General features: G+C 32.6%; 2 protein-coding genes across 3 annotated transcripts; both read right to left on the bottom strand.

The window, feature by feature from the left end:
- Positions 1 to 1,149: 1,149 nt before the first annotated feature.
- Positions 1,150 to 15,952, bottom strand: LOC122019104. Its single transcript, XM_042576611.1, has 28 exons — positions 15,285 to 15,952; positions 14,428 to 14,689; positions 14,290 to 14,336; positions 14,165 to 14,208; positions 14,009 to 14,073; positions 13,558 to 13,937; positions 13,303 to 13,414; positions 12,134 to 12,240; positions 11,491 to 12,044; positions 11,338 to 11,374; positions 11,208 to 11,232; positions 10,984 to 11,116; positions 10,255 to 10,350; positions 10,048 to 10,163; positions 9,827 to 9,949; positions 9,233 to 9,243; positions 6,982 to 7,193; positions 6,564 to 6,696; positions 5,714 to 5,975; positions 5,576 to 5,622; positions 4,844 to 5,182; positions 4,589 to 4,706; positions 3,371 to 3,477; positions 2,728 to 3,281; positions 2,575 to 2,611; positions 2,446 to 2,488; positions 2,222 to 2,354; positions 1,150 to 1,587 (listed from the first exon to the last, which is right to left on the bottom strand). The coding sequence occupies exons 1-28, from the start codon at positions 15,403 to 15,405 to the stop codon at positions 1,489 to 1,491; spliced, it is 4,317 nt and encodes a 1,438-aa protein (XP_042432545.1). The 5' UTR covers positions 15,406 to 15,952; the 3' UTR covers positions 1,150 to 1,488.
- On the bottom strand, positions 5,089 to 7,186 carry LOC122021928 (sister chromatid cohesion 1 protein 3-like). 2 transcript variants are annotated; one of them, XM_042580112.1, is made up of 6 exons: positions 6,564 to 7,186; positions 5,714 to 5,975; positions 5,576 to 5,622; positions 5,451 to 5,488; positions 5,295 to 5,359; positions 5,089 to 5,223 (listed from the first exon to the last, which is right to left on the bottom strand). In XM_042580112.1, exons 1-6 carry the CDS (start codon positions 6,682 to 6,684, stop codon positions 5,184 to 5,186), a joined length of 573 nt encoding a protein of 190 aa, XP_042436046.1. In that variant the 5' UTR covers positions 6,685 to 7,186; the 3' UTR covers positions 5,089 to 5,183. The 2 variants fall into 2 exon arrangements, with proteins under 2 accessions (XP_042436046.1, XP_042436045.1); XM_042580111.1 differs by having other exon boundaries at positions 5,451 to 5,494; positions 6,564 to 7,185.
- Positions 15,953 to 19,032: the final 3,080 nt, after the last annotated feature.

Genomic DNA, 19,032 nt, shown 5'->3' with positions numbered 1-19,032 from the left:
AGTATATCGCCAAGTGAGGTCGAGTCCGAGAATTGTAGCCGAGTGAGGCTAAGTCAAAGAGTAGGTTGGCACGTGTAGCCAACTCCGAGAGTATATCACCGAGTGAGGCCGAGTCCGGGAATTGTGGACGAGTGAGGTTGAGTCGGAGAGTTGTGGCGAGTGAGGCCAAGTCGACGAGTAAGTTGATGTATATGGCCAAGTCTGAGGGTATGTCGTCGAGTGAGGTTGAGTTCAAGAATTGTGGACGAGTTGCAGTAGTTGACTTGCCCCCAAGTGAACATGGCTCCTCTGGATGTGTGTACCAAACATGTTTGACTAGACCCGAATGTAGACAGTTCGATTGTTTTTTTTGCCCTTGTAAGTTTCCGCCACATCATATATTTACATGGGTCGTTATGCCACATATTTTATTGTTTTTTAAAACCTATAAAATTTTAATATCAATATTTTAATTAATTTTGTATTTTAAAAATTTTTTAGATATATTTACGTTATATATATATATATATATATATATATATATATATATATACTATCCAGGTTCACCCGCAACGAGTTTGCCTTGGATTCAAAGTCCACCATTGTTGTCGAGCTCGCCACCAGCTCGCCGCCAAGACCGAGGCCAAGACGAAGACGCTTCAGGTAATCCAACTCTGTTCCTATAATTGCAATAAGTAACTAGGACTTCTTCCTTAAATCCAACTCGTCCCGAATGTGTTTAAATTCGAAATTTATTTAATAATTATGTTAAATTTTTCTCTTAATCGACACTTATTTTTCTCTAGAAAAATGATATGCACAAGGAAAAAAATTCAATGAAAACCTCAAAGATAGACACATAAAGTGATGGGGTCCACAAAAAATGAAATGGTGGATCATAACTTTATATGTTTATCCTTGAGATTTTCATTGAGTTTTTTTCCTTGTGCATATCATTGCTCTTTTCTCTAATCAATTAATAAAAGCATTTCCTTAGTTATCTGCTTATATTGTTCATTTAACATTGTGACAAAAAACGAATACGTTCGTCCTCGTGCTCCCGTCAATCCGTCTTAAGGTCAACATAGAAGAAATAAAATATTGTTCATTTAACATGTTCCATACCATGTAAAAGACTATTAAAAAATTCAACAAATATTAGTTGTACCAACTCAATTATGTCCGGAGGCAAAACCGATAGAAGATTATTTCTCTGGGCAAAAAAAAAGTTCTCTTTTAAAAATTATCAGAGTGGCTGTCGAAGGGACTGCGCCAACAACGCCAACCCACCACGGCTGACTATACCGGCCAGAGGAGGAAGACGGCGACAAGTGTGTGCTGGGCCAGCTGGCGAACAAAATCTCCGAGTTCTTCCCCAGAAGAAGGTCATGGCCCTGTGGTGCTTCATGGTGCTGTTCGTGCTGAATGTTGCAAACAATAGTTAAGATTCAGGTTGGATAGAGTTTAACCTCTATATACAATACAGACAAGTCTGTGGAAGATATCGCCTCAAAACTTTGTAGCAAAAAGTGCAGGTGTTGGAGAAATGACAATATCGCCATATGCCTCTTCTTGTTGTACATCTAAGAACCCATAAGTCTTTAAAACCTACCAACAAAGATTTCCGAATAAGCAAAAAGATGAAAGACTTCTTTTCTATTTGTACTCGAAAGAAAGCGAGAGTTCAAATGAAACAACAAGGATTAACAATGTTATTCAATCATGAAAATGGATCTTAGTTTTAAATTCCAATGAAACAATGTGCAACTATCAAATGCACTCAAGGTAAAAGAAATTTATACTTACGCCTAATAAATTGAGTTAAAGAATTTCTAATAAAATGAAGACTAAACACTTAAAATGATCAAACACGTACCTACAATAAGTAGAAACCACATCAAAAACTAAGATATAGAACACATATTGCTTGAAAGAAAAAGTGATGTTTGGGAGATACTAATCCAAAGATCTCTTCTTAAGGAATTTGTTCTTCATAAAAACCTAAGTCGATCTAGAGATGAGACTAGATTGTTTTTGCCTATGTGATATTTGACAGAGAATGATTTAGCTAGAAGGAAATGTTAACTATGGGAATAGTTAATCATCATGGCTTCCTTTAACCCTGGTAATTAACTTCACCACTAAAAGGCTGAATCGTAATACTCTCTAATGGAAGAATTAACAATGTTCACATATCATGTTAATCAAAAGGAAAACAAATGTTCTCAGAATATAACATTACCAAACTTTCAAAGAACATTTGCGCGCACCGTCTTCTTGTTTTTCCTTGTAAGATATCATTTAAACTTAAAACTCCATGTTCTCTATCTCCACTCTGAGGTGGTGATTGATTTTTAAGAAATTGCACCACAGCCCTACCATGAAGAAACTTTAATAACATAAGCATTGTTCTTCTACTTGTTTTAATGAAGAAAGTAAATATATTATAAATCACATGTCTCTTACCTAGTCCGTGCCGATAAAGTTCCAGCTTCATTATCTTTATAACCTGCACGAGGATAACTATTTTAAGATTTATGAACTTCTATGTAACAAAGTATGCAAAGGAAAAAACAAAATATATACTTATCTTACCTGATGATTGGGTACTTGCATCAAGAAAATCAAAATCCTAAACAAAGCAAAATCAAAGATTCAAGGCAAGGTATATAATTAGTATGAAATAGTCTTAACTAAAGTAAAACATGGAAAGTAGTGTCACTGATATTCTTCTACTAAGGAACTTACTTCCTCCACAGATAGCAACACATTTGGAATTCTGGGCATGCTATTTTGAAGTGGTTCTTCCTCCAGAGAGAATAGGCTAGCTCCAATTGCATAACTAGTTGCTTCGGTCCTAGTAAAACTTTCAACTGTAGGTAATATCTCTGTATCAAAAGTCTTATCAAAGTCATGAGTTGAATCTGCTATTGTGGTGTTAAAGAGAGTCATATCTACTCCTGTGGAGGGTGATTGTATTGTTTCATTTATATTCGCTCCACTATACAAATCAAATCGAGCAATCTCAGGTATTGGTATTAGATGCAACTCATCCTGTTGTCCTGGTTGGATATCAATATGCATATCGAATCGAGAATTTTCAGGTACTGCATTCAGCTTGTCCTGTTGTTCTCGTTCTGTATTCTTGTCATTATTTTGTTGCTTAGGCTCTTTTTGCAGATCCTCTGAGGCAACATGAGGTAATTCATTTGCAAACTCTGATGAAACTTCCATATGACTCGAATTGTTGCTTTGAGAATGAAAGGATCTAGAACAAAGCTCTTGGAGCTTACCAGATCGCACTGCATATATGTTTGATTCAAACTAAGGATCATATAACTCAAAATTGTAAAAATGAAAAACAAGAAAAGAAAAGAAAAGGGAAACTAACCTAATTGCAGTGTTTCATGCAATACTTGCTCATTTTGGCGGTCATCTGAAACCTTCCTCCTCTTGCGAATTAAATCGGTAGTGTCTTTAAGTTGTTTTTTCATGTCTCTGAAAAAAGAAAAACAGATTGTATGATTTATAAAAACAATGTCAATCCATAATGTTTACAAAAAATTAAATTAATCATGTAAGCAAATTCTACAACCATTGTATCTATTATTAACACTAATGAACAAATAGCATCATTTGTTTAAAAAAACTTCATTTTCATATGATTTGTTAAAGGTTCAAAAGATTCATTATATGACTGAAATAATATTATTTTAGTAATGTCACTATTCCAATTGTATGGTGCCGATAGCAAATTAGAGAGGGGAGAAAAGAGACGAATACGAAAAAGAAAAAAAATGCAACTATATGCCTAACTTGGGTCTTTGTGCCCCATTTAAAATTTAACATTGTGTTGTTTGAGCACAAACTAAAAAACAAAATATATTAATTAGTTTGGGTTTTTGTATTGTTTCCATGAATTATTACTAATGTGATTTTTGATAAATCAGTTTGATCAACTCATGTTAGACTGATTCTTGATCCAGACTGATCAAAGCATAAGATTTGTCATATTTTGTGACCTAAATAGGATCAAATTGTGCAATTTGAATTAAAAATATATGAGCTTGATAACCATAATAATAAGTTTTACTAAGGTTATGTTGCATAAGATATTTGTTTGAGGTTTAGAGAGACAGAAACTGACTTATAAATTTATAATACTTATATTTGTGAATTTTGGCATTCCATGTGCTTTAAATAACTCAGCAATTATATAATCGATTATCAAACCATGCTACTATTTTATGAAGATTGATATAGCTAAAAGGTGAAAATCCAGATAGAATAACAAAGAATAATGATAAGAGTACTTGAAATTAAGGGTGAGCATTTGGTTAATTCGGTTAATTTGATATTAATTTTATATAAATTCTTTTTATTGTTATTTTAAACAAATTTAGTTAATTCGGTGTTAACTGAAATAACTAATTCGGTTAATTCAGTTTTAGTAAAACTTTGATTTGATTCGGTTAGCCAATACTAAATCGGTTTTCGATTAATTCGGTTAATTTATGGACCGAATTAACCAAATGCTCACCCCTACTTGAAATCTGAAATATTGTGACAAGCGACGTAAATATCTGTAAAAAAATTTAGTGATATTTACGCATTTGACAATACAATGTTCTCATCATATGAATGTTCTTTCATTCTTCTCTTTCGTTTCCGTTCTCTAACAGGAGGTGAAGGTTGAAGCTCCGGTTCCAAGTGAGGCAAGGCTTGACCTACCAAACAGCCAACAAACAGAAAGAATAAGATGAATCACAAACAATATTATCATACAAATTAAAATTATTGATTGTTAAGTCGATTGACCCCAAAACAATTGAAAAATATATATCAGAGAACAAAAAAATCTTACCAAGAGATATATCCATGTTTGCAATGTTGGAATCAAATGTAGTCACTGGTGATGTGGCATGAAATGTTGAAGGCAAAGGTTCCTCTCTAGAAACCAAAATATCTTCGAGCATTGGATCAAAACTATGCTTTCTCTTTGTTACTGATGTAGAATGATCATTTAATTCAACATCATTGCTAGTATTGTCCAACTCTAATCGGTTCTCAAGCTCTAAGATATTGTCACGCATAAACTCAATTTTTTGAAAATTTTGAATATTGTTGTTGGAATCAAAAGTTTGAAAAAAACCATTGCCATGAATATTTGAACCGGGACCTTCAAAAGATGCAGAATTTAGAGCTCAGCTGACATCCAAATCATCATCTAATGGCGGCAACACACTGCATCAAAGTGAACAATTAGAAAATGAGTGCCAGAGTCTTTCAGTAAGAAACTTAATATAAGGCCTTACTCTGCTTCCATGGGCTCTGCATCATGTCTAGTTTGTAGTTGTATTGATGAATTTGTATTGATATCCTAAATCATGGAACCCACATAAAAGCTTAAATATTTAGATTATTGAAATTATAAAAATATTGATACATGTAGAACATAAAATATTTGAGACCTTATCAATGAAGAAAGCCACATATTGTTCTTGCTCTACTGAAGCTTCGCTTAGTACAATAAATCCATTGTTAGCAAACTCCTATCTCTCACATAACCCTTTTTTAATAAAAAAATCTTACTGACCTGTCAAAGTTATTTGCTCATAATCTTTTTGGTGATTGTCTGGGCCACTGTATCAAAATATATGAACAAAGTAAATAATTATGAAGAGTTAAGAACCACTTGAATTTCCTATAAAATGTAAAGTGAAAAATTACATACTCAATAAGATTGATTGATTCCTCTACCTCCAATGCATCAAGGTTATAGGTCTCAGGTAATGTTATAGACTTAAATGACGCTTTATCTGCATTTGTGGGTAAATTGATGTGTATCGAAGCAACAACCACCCTTGTATTTGTTAACATTCTGTTACAGTCCTGGAAAAGATAATTCACTTTCCACGAGTATATTTTGACAAGGCCAACCAAAAGATGTCCCGACAGTCTCAAAGCAATTGGAGCTCGAGGATACATAATATCATCTATCAAAACACACAAGTTAAAAACAAGCATCACAAAACCGAAGTATAAGATTAGGCCATCCTATAAAAGGCAAATGACAAAATCTTTTCCTAATGCAAAATTTACAACAAAGTTTGTTTTAAAAAAAACGATAGAAAGAATCAGCAAAAAAGAAAGTAAAAGCAATGAATATTTCATCAAATATACATTTATGAACCAATGTAAACATTCTGTAAATTAAAAGAAAACATAGAACGTGAAGCATACACCCTAAACCTGCTCTGAAAACAATAGCAGGGTCATTTATCCATATCCATATAGACATGTTTTGACGATATTCTAAATAAAGGATTCATCTTCGGTAAAATCCAACTAAAACACACATAAAAAATATATATAATTTTGCCTTGGTATATAAGAAGAAGAATAAGATAACCACCAGGATTCATTTCAAGTTAAGAGGAAACTCCGCAGTGGACATCCAAAATATTTAGATTCACTTATTGAGACAAAACAACCAAATCTAACCTAAACAATCGAGGCTGGTACGGGCCTATATCGCGTTGTTAAAAATCTAATGGATAGAATAAAATAGTCTAAATATTAACCTGCAGAAGACTGGATGTCGACCCAGTCAATCTGAGTCTTCTTCATCTTCTGGGAGTGGGCAGCAATCCACACCATTCCAAGAGGCGTCTTCTTAGCCAACAACGAGTGTGAGTAGAACATCTTTGTTCTTCTCTAGAAGGGATGAAGGCTAGCGCGTTGTAAGTTATTGAAGCTTATGAAATCTAGATCTATTTATTTCTAATCCCATAAGAATAATGGGTCTAATTTCGCGCAACAGAATAATTTTTTATTCCTATTATAAATTTTGCAAAAAATCTGTTATCTAACTGAAACATAAAAAAATATTCATGATCTATCTAATCAAAGAATATTTTTACTATTACCATATAAATTCTATTTTTAAATATTTATATGCAGATATTAAATATTTTATTTTGCAGATATAAATTTATATGCATAGCCGGTCCACGTGAAGAGCTCCTCGATGGTGGGTCCCGGCGGGCGGTTGGCGCACTTCGCCAGCGCGACGGCGAAGGGGTCCTCGTCGCCGCCGGCAGGACCGACATCGCCCTCCAGATGCTCCTCAACGTCGTCGGCTCGCCCCTCATCCCCCGCCCCGTTCCCGTCGATGGCGCCTTCAGCCACTCCATCCGCGACACCAGGGTCGGCTCAAGTATTTTTGAGACCTAGCCGGAAAAAAAACTTCTAGACTTTATATATATTTTTTAAAATTAAATATGTATTTCCATCTTTTGTTATCCGAACTTGGGACTAGCATCATTTATTTTTTTAAAAAAATATATTGAAAATATAAGTTTTTCATACATTTTGTATATCTAAAATCATTTTTTTAATAAAAATATTTATATTCAAATAATATAAAATATAAGTCTATTAGTTTATCAAAATAAAATTATTTAAAATTAAAGGAAAAATAAAATCTGATTTATATCATATACTTTTATGATATTTTAAAATTCGATTATTAAAAAGGAAATAAATATTATTTTTTATTTGGATTAAATAGAATGAGTATCTTAACACTAATCGGTCCAAATTTAAAAAATACTACTAGATTATTTTAAACATTAAATAACAGTCTATAAGGATCATAAATTAAATATTATAAATATTATCCCTCTATGTGGCGAAAGGCGATTCGCTCATCCCCGCCAATACGGAGGAGGTAAATCACGGGTGACTACTAGCCATTAGTGCAAATGGTCAAGACATGGGGAAGGTTATGCTCGGTCACGCCGAGTTTTGACCCCAAAACCTCATGTGACAACACCCTATATCTTAACCATCGCACCGCCCCAAGGGGACAATATTATCCCTCCATGCCTTAGCTACATGTGGTTAGTATTCATTTATGATTTATCTTTTTCGTGTTAGTCTAGAAATGGATTGACGGGTGCTAGGATGAGTGAATTATCTTTTGTCATATGAATTAAATATTATAATTAATAAAAATCTTTGGAAAATAGTATGTCATTTCTAATTTTTTCATTAAAAACTATGAAGTGGTCATTTTTGTATTTATGTAATAAAAAAGAAAAAAAACATTTTTTTTAAAAAAAAAATAATATTCTACTTTGGTCGACGGGATAAAGAACCAAGAAAAAAAATGAGGAAGAAATATTATAATGAGAGAAGGACATTCTTAGAGAGTAAAATTGGAGTGAGAGAAGAGATACCAAATCATTAAAGAGAAAAAAAAAATACAGAACATCAATGAGAAAAGGAAAAGATACCAGATTATCGCATATATTTTGAAAGACCAATCAGAATTAATTAAATTTTAAAAAATCACACACATAATTAAAAATAATAATTATAAAACAATGTGAAATAAATAAAATTAAAATAATTTAGGATTAAAGGTGAACATTTTCTTTTAAAAAATTGAATAAAAATACTCTTAAATTATTAAGAATTATGGGCCTCATTAAAATTGTGGCCCTAAGCATAGGCCTTAATGACTTATGTCTTGAGCCGACACTGCGCGACACCTCCGTCGCAAGTAAAATTTTATTTTTAATTTTAGGTTGTCAGCTAATTCAGCTTTTGATTGTTACGACTTGAGAGGGTTTAATTTTGATCGGGTGAAAGCAAGCGTCGACAGCAAAATACATCATCATGTAGTACATCGCCCCCACGGGATTAGCTGAGCTGGTAAATGGTTGTTGATTTGCCACATGAGGTTTAGGAGTCGAATCTCGGGGATGGCGGAGCATAAATCTTTACAATCTGTATTTCACCCCCTTCCACTTGCCGCTCAATTACTGTGATTTACCTTCTTTGTATTAGTCTTGGGGCGGACTGACGGGGACACTAAAGACAAATATAATTATCTTTTGCCACATCATCACGCAAGGTATCGTAGCGACGGGAGGGCCAACGAAGTTGACATCAGTGAACAACATGTACACAATGGCAAGGGTGCGGATGATGTACGCCGTGGAGTCGGGAGTAAGAAGGAATTATTAAATAAATCATTTATCGGATCAAATAAAATTATATTATGACATTCTCATCAATTAATAAAAGTATTTTCTCATTTATCTGCTTATATTGTTTATTTCAACATTGTGGTAAAAAGATGAATACGTTCGTCCTAGTGCCCTCGCTAATCCGTCTCAAGACCAACACGGAGGAAGTAAATCATGGACGGCTACTATATTGTTCGTTTAAACATGTTCCATACCATGTAGGAGACTATAAAAAAAATTCAACAAATATTAGTTGTACCAACCCAATTATGTCCAAAGGCCAAACAGATAGAAGATTATTTCTATGGGCAAAAATAAAATAAATTTTTTTAAAAAAAAAAATTATCAGAGTGGCAGTCGAAGGGACTGCACCAACAATGCCAATCCATCACTAATACTAATGGTCTTTATATTCGGATAGAATTTTCTGATTCGCACTTTGAGAATCAGGAGATGGATCATAAAGGATAATTGATTGATTTGGATAGACCCCATCTATTAAATAAATAAAGTTCATCCAAATCAACCAATCAATATAATGATCCATTCTCTAAATCCCAATTTAGGATCGAGAGGATCTACTCTCCTTTGTATCGCAGGTGGATTTAATCATCCTGAGACGGCTCAGGACCAGACGCTATAGACAAAGGAAGAGGAGGAGCTCATCTCGGTGAAAAGGAGGACCATCACACAACAAACTTCAAAATAATTAAAATGTTGAATTAAACAAGCGACACACATTAATTGATCGACTAAGCCCTTATTACTGGTAATTACGCCGCATCATATCGACTGGAGGTAGTTAAAACCGTTGGACTCCCGCCATCATCACGGACAACATTAATCCATTTCTTCCTTCTGAAGCGCCAGAAGAGTAAAGAGGAGTTAGGAACCCATTGTTGTGGCCGCCAACAGCACCGGTGAGAATGCCACTGTTGAAGGACATGACGGCGATCATGAGAAGGTAGCCCATGCCGACGCGGAGGACATGGAGGATGGTGTGGCTGAGACCCTCCACTGCTGACTCTACCGGTCAGTGGAGGAAGACGGCGACAAGTGTGTGCTGGGCCAGCTAGCAAACAAAATCTCCGAGTTCTTCCCCTGAAGAAGGTCATGGCCCCGTGGTGCTTCATGGTGCTGTTCGTGCTGAATGTTGCAAACAATAGTTAAGATTCAGGTTGGATAGAGTTTAACCTCTATATACAATACAGACAAGTCTGTGGAAGATATCGCCTCAAAACTTGGTAGCAAAAAGTGCAGGTGTTGGAGAAATGACAATATCGCCATATGCCTCTTCTTGTTGTACATCTAAGAACCCATAAGTCTTTAAAACCTACCAACAAAGATTTCCGAATAAGCAAAAAGATGAAAGACTTCTTTTCTATTTGTACTCGAAAGAAAGCGAGAGTTCAAATGAAACAACAAGGATTAACAATGTTATTCAATCATGAAAATGGATCTTAGTTTTAAATTCCAATGAAACAATGTGCAACTATCAAATGTACTCAAGGTAAAAGAAATTTATACTTAACGCCTAATAAATTGAGTTAAAGAATTTCTAATAAAAGGAAGACTAAACATTTAAAATAACGAAACACGTACTTACAATAAGTAGAAACCACATCAAAAACTAAGATATAGAACACATATTGCTTGAAAGAAAAAGTGATGTTTGGGAGATACTAATCCAAAGATCTCTTCTTAAGGAATTTGTTCTTCATAAAAACCTAAGTCGATCTAGAGATGAGACTAGATTGTTTTTGCCTGTGATATTTGACAGAGAATGTTTTAGCTAGAAGGAAATGTTAACTATGGGAATAGTTAATCATCATGGCCTCCTTTAACCCTGGTAATTAACTTCACCACTAAATGGCTAAATCATAATACTCTCTAATGGAAGAATTAACAATGTTCACAGATCATGTTAATCAAAAGGAAAACAAATGTTCTCAGAATATAACATTACCAAACTTTCAAAGAACATTTGCGCGCATCGTCTTCTTGTTTGTCCTTGTAAGATATCATTTAAACTTAAAACTCCATGTTCTCTATCTCGACTCTGAGGTGGTGATTGATTTTTAAGAAATTGCACCACAGCCCTACCATGAAGAAACTTTAATAACATAAGCATTGTTCTTCTACTTGTTTTAATGAAGAAAATAAATATATTATAAATCACATGTCTCTTACCTAGTCCGTGCGGATAAAGTTCCAGCTTCATTATGTTTATAACCAGCATGAGGATAACAATTTTAAGATTTATGAACTTCTATGTAACAAAGTATGCAAAGGAAACAAACAAAATATATACTTATCTTACCTGATGATTGGGTACTTGCATCAAGAAAATCAAAATCCTAAACAAAGCAAAATCAAAGATTCAAGACAAGGTATATAATTAGTATGAAATAATCTTAACTAAAGTAAAACATGGAAAGTAGTGTCACTGATATTCTTCTACTAAGGAACTTACTTCCTCCACAGATAGCAACACATTTGGAATTCTGGGCATGCTATTTTGAAGTGGTTCTTCCTCCAGAGAGAATAGGCTAGCTCCAATTGCATAACTAGTTGCTTCGGTCCTAGCAAAACTTTCAACTGTCGGTAATATCTCTGTATCAAAAGTCTTATCAAAGTCATGAGTTGAATCTGCTATTGTGGTGTTAAAGAGAGTCACATCTACTCCTGCGGAGGGTGATTGTATTGTTTCATTTATATTCGCTCCACTATACAAATCAAATCGAGCAATCTCAGGTATTGGTATTAGATGCAACTCATCCTGTTGTCCTGGTTGGACATCAGTATGCATATCCAATCGAGAATTCTCAGGTACTGCATTCAGCTTGTCCTGTTGTTCTCGTTCTATATTCCTGTCATTATTTTGTTGCTTAGGCTCTTTTTGCAGATCCTCTGAGGCAACATGAGGTAATTCATTTGCAAACTCTGATGAAGCTTCCATATGACTCGAATTGTTGCTTTGAAAAGGAAAGGATCTAGAACAAAGCTCTTGGAGCTTACCCCATCGCACTGCATATATGTTTGATTCAAACTAAGGATCATATAACTCAAAATTGTAAAAATGAAAAACAAGAAAAGAAAAGAAAAGGGAAACTAACCTAATTGCAGTGTTTCATGCAATACTTGCTCATTTTGGCAGTCATGTGAAACCTTCCTCCTCTTGCGAATTAAATCGGTAGTGTCTTTAAGTTGTTTTTTCATGTCTCTGAAAAAAAAACAGATTGTATGATTTATAAAAACAATGTCAATCCATGATATTTACAAAAAATTAAATTAATCATGTAAGCAAATTCTACAACCATTGTATCTATTATTAACACTAATGAACAAATAACATTATTTGTTTAAAAAAAACTTCATTTTCATATGATTTGTTAAAGGTTCAAAAGATTCATTATATGACTGAAACAATATTATTTTAGCAGTGTCACTATTCCAATTGTATGGTGCCGATAGCAAATTAGAGAGGGGAGAAAAGAGACGAATAAGAAAAAGAAAAAAATGCAACTATATGCCTAACTTGGGTCTTTGTGTCCCATTTAAAATTTAACATTGTGTTGTTTGAGCACAAACTAAAAAACAAAATATATTAATTAGCTTGAGTTTTTGTATTGTTTCCATGAATTATTATTAATGTGATTTTTGATAAATCTATTTGATCAACTCATGTTAGACTGATTCTTGATCCATATTTGTACCTAAATAGGATCAAATTGTGCAATTTGAATTAAAAATATATGAGCTTGATAACCATAATAATAAGTTTTACTAAGGTTATGTTGCATAAGATATTTGTTTGAGGTTTAGAGAGATAGAAACTGACTTATAAATTTATAATACTTATATTTGTGAATTTTGGCATTTCATGTGCTTTGAATAACTCAACAATTATATAATCGATTATCAAACCATGCTACTATTTTATGAAGATTGATATAGCTAAAAAGTGAAAATCCAGATATAATAACAAAGAATAATGATAAGAGTACTTGAAATTAGGGGTGAGCATTCGGTTAATTTAATATTAATTTTGTATAAATTCTTTTTATTATTATTTTAAACAAATTTAGTTAATTCGGTGTTAACTGAAATAACTAATTTGGCTAATTCAGTTTTAGTAAACCTTTGATTTGATTCGGTTAGCCAATATTAAATCGGTTTTCGGTTAATTCGATTAATTTATGAACCGAATTAACCAAATGCTTACCCCTACTTGAAATCTGAAATATTGTAACAAGCGTCTGTAAAAAAATTTAGTGATACTTACGCATTTGACAATACAATGTTCTCATCATATGAATGTTCTTTCATTCTTCTCTTTCGTTTCCGTTCTCTAACAGGAGGTGAAGGTTGAAGCTCCGGTTCCAAGTGAGGCAAGGCTTGACATACCAAACAACCAACAAACAGAAAGAATAAGATGAATCACAAACAATATTATCATACACATTAAAATTATTGATTGTTAAGTCGATTGACCCCAAAACAATTGAAAAATATATATTAGAGAACAAAAAAATCTTACCAGGAGATATATCCATGTTTTCAATGTTGGAATCAAATGTAGTCACTGGTGATGTGGCATGAAATGTTGAAGGCAAAGGTTCCTCTCTAGAAACCAAAATATCTTCAAGCATTGGATCAAAACTATGCTTTCTCTTTGTTACTGATGTAGAATGATCATTTAATTCAACATCATTGCTAGTATTGTCCAACTCTAATCGGTTCTCAAGCTCTAAGTTATTGTCACGCATAACCTCAATTTTTTGAAAATTTTGAATATTGTTGTTGGTATCAAAAGTTTGAAAAGAACCATTGCCATGAATATTCGAACCGGGACCTTCGAAAGATGCAGAATTTAGAGCTCGGCTGACATCCAAATCATCATCTAATGGCGGCAACACACTGTATCAAAGTGAACAATTAGAAAATGAGTGTCAGAGTCTTTCAGTAAGAAACTTAACAGAAGGCCTTACTCTTCTTCCATGGGCTCTGCATCACGTCTAGTTTGTAGTTGTATTGATGAATTTGTATTGATATCCTAAATCATGGAACCCACATAAAAGCTTAAATATTTAGATTATTGAAATTATAAAAATATTGATACATGTAGAACATAAAATATTTGAGACCTTATCAATGAAGAAAGCCACATATTGATCTTGCTCTACTGAAGCTTCGCTTAGTACAATAAATCCATTGTTAGCAAACTCCTATCTCTCACATAACCCTTTTTTAATCAAAAAAACTTACTGACCTGCCAAAGTTATTTGCTTATAATCTTTTTGGTGATAGTCTGGACCACTGTATCAAAATATATGAACAAAGTAAATAGTTATGAAGAGCTAAGAACCACTTGAATTTCCTATAAAATTTAAAGTGAAAAATTACATACTCAATAAGATTGGTTGATTCCTCTAACTCCAATGCATCAAGGTTATAGGTCTCAGGTAATGTTATAGACTCAAATGGCGCTTTATCTGCATTTGTGGGTAAATTGATGTGTATCGAAGCAACGACCACCCTTGTATTTGTTAACATTCTGTTACAGTCCTGGAAAAGATAATTCACCTTCCACGAGTATATTTTGACAAGGCCAATCAAAAGATGTCCCGACAGTCTCAAAGCAATTGGAGCTCGAGGATACATAATATCATCTACCAAAACAGACAAGTTTAAAACAAGCATCACAAAACCGAAGTATAAGATCAGGCCATCCTATAAAAGGCAAATGACAAAATCTTTTCCTAATGCAAAATTTACAACAAAGTTGGTTTTAAAAAAACGATAGAAAGAATCAGCAAAAAAGAAAGTAAAAGCAATGAATATTTCATCAAATATACATTTATGAACCAATGTAAACATTCTGTAAATTAAAAGAAAACATAGAACATGAAGCATACACCCTAAACCTGCTCTGGAAACAATAGCAGGGTCACTTATCCATATCCATATAGACATTTTTTGACGATATTCCAAATAAAGAATTCATCTTCGGTAAAATCCAACTAAAACACACATAAAAAAATATATAATTTTGCCTCTGTATATAAGAAGAAGAATAAAATAACGATCAGGATTCATTTCTTCAAGTTAACAGGAAACTCCGCAATGAACATCCAAAATATGTAGATTCGCTTATTGAGACAGAACAACCAAATCTAACCTAAACAATCGAGAAGGAGACTCGTACGGGCTCGAGTTGCGTTGTTAAAAATCTAAGGGATAGAATGAAATAGTCTAGAGATTAACCTGCAGAAGACGGGATGTCTACACAGTCAATCTGAGTCTTCTTCATCTTCTGGGAGTGGGAGGCAATCCACACCATTCCAAGAGGAGTCTTCCTAGCCAGCAACGAGTGGGAATAGAACATCTTTGCTCTTCTCCGGAAGGGATGAAGGCTAGCGCGCGGTGTCGTAAGAAGGGATGAAAGCTAGCGCGGTGACGTACGTTGAAGCTTATGAAATCTAGGTGAATTTATTTCTAATCCTATAACAATTAATCAGCCTAATTTGGCGCAACAGAAGAATATTTTATATGCAGAAAAGAAATATAAAAAATATTTCTAATTCAGCCTAATTAGCGCAACTGAATAATATTTCTAATCCCATTACAAATTTTCCTATTTTAATTTATTTTTTAATGAACTTGTTATCTAATTCAGAAAAGAAATATAAGCAAATATTCATGATCTATCTAATCAAAGAATATTTACATGATTTACCATATAAATTCTATTTTTAAATAATTTATATGCAGAGCGGGTCCGCGTGAAGAGCTCCTCGATGGTGGTCCCGGCGGGCGGTTGGCACACTTCGCCAGCGCGACGGCGAAGGGGTCCTCGTCGCCGCCGGCAGGACCAACATCGCCCTCCAGATGCTCCTCAAATCCTACGGAGGATCGATACCGATTCGGATGAGGAGGATATAGAGGGGTTTTTACCCGATTAAATAAATGGGAATGAGGAGGATATAATGGGTTTTTTACCCGATTAAATAAATGAGTATGGATATTTTAGGATATAAATTGAGGCATAGGAACAAAAATTAAAACTTTAATATTTTTTAAATAAATTTTAATTTTATTTTTTTTTTAAAAATTATATAAAATATTATAAGAGATATTTATAAAGACAATTTCATAAATTATAAAAAAAATATTTTCCCAATTAAAAGTGGTTTACAACTGGATCATATAGTAATAATTTTATATGATATAAAAACTCAATTAAAATTTTAAAAAACTTTCTAGCATATTTTATTAAAAAATAATATATTTTTTCTAATAAATATTTTTAATTAAATAATTAAAATTAAATTTTATCAATAAAATATTAAAAATACTCAATAAATTTTATCAATTAAATATTAAAATTAAATTGTTATTTTAATTTCATAAAAGAAGTCTTGACGTTAATCAATAATAAAATTATTATTCTGTGACATAAAGATGTAGTAAATATAGAAATGTGACATAAAGATGTAGTAAATATAGAAATTGCTTATAATAAATTCTTTTCCAAGATCTTACAATAACATTCGTGCATAACTTGTAAATATCAGGGTGAATTAAAAATAAGAAGAGAGATAATGTGCTTAATAACATATGGATGAATGAGAAAAGTAAATTGAAATAAAATTTTATAATATACTAGTGTGATCGTACACACGCGTTTAATGTATAATATAATAATATATAAATTATTTGGGTCTTTGAAAATCCGAATTATTTGGATTTTCTAGTGTCATGTTAGTGTACGCGTTGCGTGTATAATATAATAATATATAAATTATTTGGGTATTTGAAAATCCGAATTATTTGGATTTTCTAGTGTCATGTTAGAGAATTCCAGTAATAAACTATTGTAATGAGCTTCTCTATGAAAAAAAATATTTTAATTTAATATTATACTTATCTTAATAAAAGAAACTAAGAAAAGTATATTTTTTAACATCGTCAGCCTAAAATATTTATAGAAGTTTCTTTGATCATAGTGTTGTTAATTCTAAGATGTGGGACTAAAGAGAACTATATTTTTTTATATAAAACAACAAAAAAAAATTACTAATAAACCTTGAAATTATTTTTAGTGTGAATAGAAAAAAGGACAGTAACGTAAATTCATTTTAGGCTTCACCAAAGTTAGTTAGTAAAGGGGGGAGATTTTTAATAAAATAGTAAAATAATAATATAATATTGAATATGCTTTTGACTTACAAAATATTTTTATAAAAAATATCAATTACAAATAAATATAATCACTAAATATATTTAATTTATTAACTAAACTTAATTTTGAAGTACAATAATCTTTTATCAATAAAAAATTAAAATTAAAAATTAAATTTTAATAAAAAAATTACCAACCAAATCTATATCTTTAATAGTAAAAAAGTAAAATTATTAATTAAATCTAACTTAGATGAGTTCAAAATTAAAAACAATCAAATTAATTTTGATGTAAAAAATTAAAAAATTTTGGTCAAATCTAAAAAATTTAAAATGATTGACTGAATCTAATTTGATTGTAAAAATTAAAATGAATGTTAATTTTAGCAATAATTTTAAATATTTACCATCTAAACTCATATATTTCTAAAATAATAATCATATTTTATTTACTAAATATAAAATATATATAATATAAAATTTTGGTGGGCCATATATATATATATAAATATAAAATTCATTTTCTAAATCTCAAATAAAATCAAAATTTTATTAACATTTAGGGATGGGTAAAAGTTCGGTTAAATTAAATTAACAGATAATTTAAAAATTCAATTCAGTTGTTGAAACAATTCAATTATTTCTCAATTATATATATATATATATATATATATATATATATATATATATATATATATATATATATATATATATATATATATATATATATATATATAAACCAATATCACCGTTAATATTTTATCAATTCGATTTCTTCTAGTTTTGTTAGAAAGTTTGGTCAGTTCGATTAAATGAGGACGGACATGAGTATAAATATATGATCCTCCGACAAGTATAGGAATGAAGATGAAAGTTAAGCACATGAAGATGGATATAGGTATGGAGATAATAAATGGGGGCATAGATGGAGGAGGTGGAATCCAATCCAAACCTAACTCATTGTCATCCCTAGAATCTACATGAAAAGTCAGTAGCAATGTAAATGGTCTAGTGCAAAAGTAAATTATGTAAGAATCAAGATGGGATAAGATATATTGTGACCCTACAGGGTAGTTGAGTTGGTACTCAAATGAGGAGCTGCTCCAAATGGACTTCGATTCAAATGGCAGTAGCACGGAGCTACCCCGTGCAAGTGACCCCCTCACCTAAGAAGTCGCTCGGCGGGTCAAAGGTCTTTCGTGATTTACCTCTCTTCCATGTATTGTGGGTCCGGTAGTGGAAGGTTGCTGGGGTTGAGCGTAATCACCTTTTGCTCTAAAGATGAGATATATTGCTTTTCCATTATAGGGAAACACCAAATTACTAAACGGACAAGAGAAGAAAAGGGAAACCATACCTGAGGTAGTAGTGGCAGCCCCGTGCATGAAACTCTCGTCAAAACGGGTCCTGGGGGAAGGATCATATTGTACGCACTGTTACTCTACTTTGTAAGAGATTGTTCTGAACCTGGCGTGGTAATAATGCTTGGAATTGTCATCCTATACGAAGGAGGAAGAATTGTGGCTTCCTACTCACTCTCGATTAGTTGGGAGCCACCGCCATTGTCAACTGGCTATGTTCTAACTATATTGCTTCAGCCTTCATCTTCTTAAAGCCAAATATTTCGATGAGTCAATGCCAAAATGTAGGGTATATTTCAATTTTATTACAAAAGCCGGGGGAGATTGATATGGGTTGGGTCAGATCTGCTATAGCCCATAATAACCCGATATTTTAACAAACCAATATATATATATATATATATATATATATATATATATATATATATTGCTCTCCTGCGGAACGGTTCATGCGGAATGCTGCGGAACGC

The sequence above is a fragment of the Zingiber officinale genome, chromosome 9A, assembly GCF_018446385.1.
Source record: "Zingiber officinale cultivar Zhangliang chromosome 9A, Zo_v1.1, whole genome shotgun sequence".
NCBI classification, from domain to species: domain Eukaryota; kingdom Viridiplantae; phylum Streptophyta; class Magnoliopsida; order Zingiberales; family Zingiberaceae; genus Zingiber; species Zingiber officinale.
This window is presented reverse-complemented; position numbering and strand designations above follow the sequence as displayed.

Coding starts and splice junctions, on each gene's coding strand:
- LOC122021928 (XM_042580111.1), bottom strand. CDS start 6,684: ATGTTCTACTCACACTCGTTGTTGGCTAAGAAGACGCCTCTTGGAATG. Junction 5,976..6,563: donor CGACATCCAGTCTTCTGCAG/GTTAATATTTAG, acceptor GTGTTTTGATAG/ATGATATTATGTATCCTCGA. Junction 5,495..5,575: donor TGAGCAAATAACTTTGACAG/GTCAGTAAGATT, acceptor TACTAAGCGAAG/CTTCAGTAGAGCAAGAACAA.
- LOC122019104 (XM_042576611.1), bottom strand. CDS start 15,405: ATGTTCTATTCCCACTCGTTGCTGGCTAGGAAGACTCCTCTTGGAATG. Junction 14,074..14,164: donor TGGCTTTCTTCATTGATAAG/GTCTCAAATATT, acceptor TCCATGATTTAG/GATATCAATACAAATTCATC. Junction 3,478..4,588: donor AACATTGTATTGTCAAATGC/GTAAATATCACT, acceptor TTCTTTTTTCAG/AGACATGAAAAAACAACTTA.